Source organism: Rhipicephalus microplus, chromosome 7 (genome assembly GCF_043290135.1).
Source record: "Rhipicephalus microplus isolate Deutch F79 chromosome 7, USDA_Rmic, whole genome shotgun sequence".
Classification (NCBI taxonomy): Eukaryota; Metazoa; Arthropoda; class Arachnida; order Ixodida; family Ixodidae; genus Rhipicephalus; species Rhipicephalus microplus.
The window spans coordinates 11,793,233-11,796,813 of record NC_134706.1 but is presented as its reverse complement, the minus strand read 5'-3'; the positions used below and the strand labels follow the sequence as shown (position 1 = coordinate 11,796,813).

General features: G+C 57.0%; 1 protein-coding gene across 1 annotated transcript; it reads left to right on the top strand.

The window, feature by feature from the left end:
- Positions 1–333: 333 nt before the first annotated feature.
- Positions 334–2,775, top strand: LOC119179970 (uncharacterized). Its single transcript, XM_037431098.2, has 3 exons — positions 334–482; positions 1,211–2,571; positions 2,666–2,775. The coding sequence occupies exons 1-2, from the start codon at positions 471–473 to the stop codon at positions 2,546–2,548; spliced, it is 1,350 nt and encodes a 449-aa protein (XP_037286995.1). The 5' UTR covers positions 334–470; the 3' UTR covers positions 2,549–2,571; positions 2,666–2,775.
- Positions 2,776–3,581: the final 806 nt, after the last annotated feature.

Sequence of the window (3,581 nt, the reverse complement as noted above, 5' to 3'; positions counted from 1 at the left end):
CCGCAGCTTTACACCAATTTCTCGCCTCTCTCATTTGAGCACACGTCACCTGAGTGTAAGACATCCTCAGTACTGGAGCGACACACGAGTGGCCGGGAGGCGATGGGGAGGCGGGTGCAGAAAGAAGGCGGGGGAGGCCCATGTTTTCGCCAAGACGACTTCACGACCGGCGTGAGCGTATGGTGCCATCTCCGGGCAAATTGGTGTCGTTGGTGGTGTCATCGGTGTTCACTCGCTCGAAGGTTCTTCCTCCCTTATCGTGCCCATCCATCGCCCTTCGAAGATGGAGACAATGAACGCTTCATGGGGGCGCTTCGAGCGCGACACCTGGCTTCCTTCCCCCCTTTGCGGGCCACATCCTCAGGAGCAGCCAACTGAACGTCGCGGGTAGGCGGTATATAAAGAGCGACGCGGCGACCCAAAGACACGGCTATTGCTCTCTTGGCATCTAGTCGGAAGAGAGAACCAGCATGAACGCTCTGGTAAGTTTGTTGTGCGTCCACCCAAGCGCTCCGAGGAGTCGGCTAGCCCGACGACAACGAAGAGCCCTACGGATACCACCATCTTCGTCGACTTCGTCGTGCTGAGCCCGAGACGTCTTTTACCGGTTATGTGAGCTAGAAGGAGAGACTTATCGAACTGCCGGGTCGGCGAGGACCATGATGCTTAGCAACTCGCTGAAGTCGGATGGAATGATGGCTTCGAGGCGCGAGACAATTGAACATAACTTCCGAATCTCTCAGCTTCTTTCTCGAATAGTGCGCGTTGAGAGGGCTTCTCACATCAAGAGCGAAATGTACAAAATTGCCACAGCCAACTATAAAAATGGGGCATTCTACTAGCTCAGGAAGCTTGTACAAATTCACTCTCGCTATGGCGAGGTGGCGCAGCTGTCAGGCAGGATTACTGGTGCCATAGCATAAGAAAACCATGAATCGCTGAGCCGAAATTCAGAACACCATTTCCACCTCATCATCTCAATAATAAGCTCCGAAGTAAGAGTACATAAGAAGTTGACAACTAGACGTCCACTTAATCAATGTTTTGAAGTGGTGCTTCCCACAGTGCGGTTCTTAGAGGGCCCGTCACTTAATGCTTCATTTTTACGAAAACCGCTTTTTCGGTGTACATAATTGCGCCACGTTACTCTATATACCGTGACATACATAAAACTGATAACTGAAGCATGCGCTACCGCTGTCTTTTGCAGAAGGCTGTCGTGTTCCTCGGCCTATTGGCCACCTCCTTCGCTGGCCAGGTCGGCTATGGATATGGAGGTGTCGGATATGGAGGTCTCGGATATGGTCTCTCTTACGGCACTGGCGTCGGCCACCTGCTCGGTGGAGGTCTCGCCCTCGGCCAAGCCGTCGCCGCACCCGCCGCTGTGACCACCGCGGTCCACCACGCCCCAGCTGTCTCCTACGCAGCTGCCCCAGCCGTGGCCACCACCGTGCACCACGCTGCTCCAGCCGTGTCGTACGCCGCCGCTCCAGCTGTGTCTTACGCTGCTGCTCCAGCCGTGTCTTACGCCGCTGCTCCCGCCGTCGCCGTTGCCCGCCCAGCGGTCACCGTCGCCCGCCAGGCCTACACCGTTGCCGCTGCACCCGCTGTGAGCTACGCCCAGTATTCCGCTCCCGCCGTAGCCACCACCGTGCACCACGCTGCTCCAGCCGTCACCTATGCCGCCGCTCCGGCCGTCTCCTACGCCACTGTTGCCCGCCCAGCGGTCACCGTCGCCCGTCAGGCGTACACCGTTGCCGCCGCTCCGGCTGTGAGCTACGCTCAGTACGCCGCTCCCGCCGTGGCCACCACTGTGCACCACGCCGCCCCAGCCGTCACCTACGCTGCCGCTCCGGCCGTCGCCGTTGCCCGCCCAGCGGTCACCGTCGCCCGCCAGGCCTACACCGTTGCCGCTGCCCCAGCTGTGAGCTACGCCCAGTACTCCGCTCCCGCCGTGTCCACCACCGTACACCATGCCGCCCCGGCCGTCTCCTACGCAGCCGCTCCTGCCGTCTCCTACGCCGCCGCTCCCGCCGTTTCGTACACTGCCGTCGCCCGCCCGACCGTTGCCGTCGCTCGCCCAGCCGTCAGCTACGCTTCCTACGCCGCTCCCGCCGTCACCTACGCCCGTCCCGCTGTGGCCGCCGTCCAAGCTGCCCCCGCTGTGACCACAGTCCACGCTGCCCCAGCTGTCACCGCCGTCCATGCTGCTCCAGCCGTCGCCACCGTCCATGCTGCTCCAGCCGTCGCCACCGTCCAAGCTGCTCCAGCTGTCAGCTATGGCAGCACCTTTGGCCACGTTCTCGGAGGTGGTCTCGCTCTTGGACACGCTGTCGCTGCCCCGGCGGCCGTCTCCACCACCGTCCACCACTCCACCCCTGCTTTCGCTACAGCTCCAGTTGCCACCTACGGCGTTGGCTACGGTCATGGTCTCGGCTACGGCCTCGGATACCATGGTCTCGGCTACGGTCTGAGCAGCGGCTATGCCCTTGGCGGCTACAACTATGGCCTCGGCGGCTACACCTACGCCCTCAACAAGAAGAAGTAAATGATGAGAGAGAGGAGTTAGACGTAAGTAGACGCCTACTGAGTCACTTCACTTTAGATAATCGTCCAGTCATGCCATTTATTTTGTGCTAAAGTCATTCCTGTCTTGTGCTTTCAGGACACCGCTAGGAAGGATCACGTCAGGACCTGCTGGCAAGACCTGCACTTCAGAATATTTATGTTGGTTCTCCGTGTTCCGATAATAAAATCTTGTCAGAGTGAAAACAATGCTTACTGTTTCCTGCGTATTTCTGTCGACATGGATTGCTTTCAGGACATAACCATGCAGGTTTTGATATATCTCCGGTACTCTGTCCTACTCGCGCTACGCTACGTGGCGCTACGGCTAAAGACTATAAAACTAACTATACACCGAACCACCATGCGCCGGATAAGTTGCATCTCTCCGAATATGTCTCACGTTTTCAAGCATGCCCGCTTTGCAAAAGGGCTTGCGAGTCGGCCGTTCTTGCCAGTTCAACCATCTACACCTCCATACCTCAGATCAAACGGGAAGAGGTATCTTTTATATCTTTTGCACGATCATCACCACAGATGGTCGCAGACTTATAGCCATAAAACGCCTTTCTTCTCCTCCTTCTCATCATCATCCTGGCTATGCCTATTGCACGGTAAAGGTCTCTATCATGTTCCACAAATTAACGCGGTCCTGTCTTGCCGCGGCCCCATTGTCCCTGCAAGCTTCGCAATCTCATCGGCCATTCTAACCTTCTGCCTGCCCTCCATGCGCTTTCGTTTTCTCGGAATCCACTCTGTTTTTCTCGCGCTACACACCCACGCCACCTGCTCTCACACGGACTGCATACGGAGAGAACCACATCTTACACGATACCAAGTCATCCATTCAACGAGGAACGCCACTCTGAAAGAAATGATCAATTAAGAGTCCAACTTAAGCCTATAGGCCGTGCTGGATGCATGAATGTTCGCTCGCCAGCCTATAACACAAGCTGCTCGTTGTGGCTGTGATGCTGCCGAAGTTATTAGGTGTCACTGGTCTTGATGACAGGGAA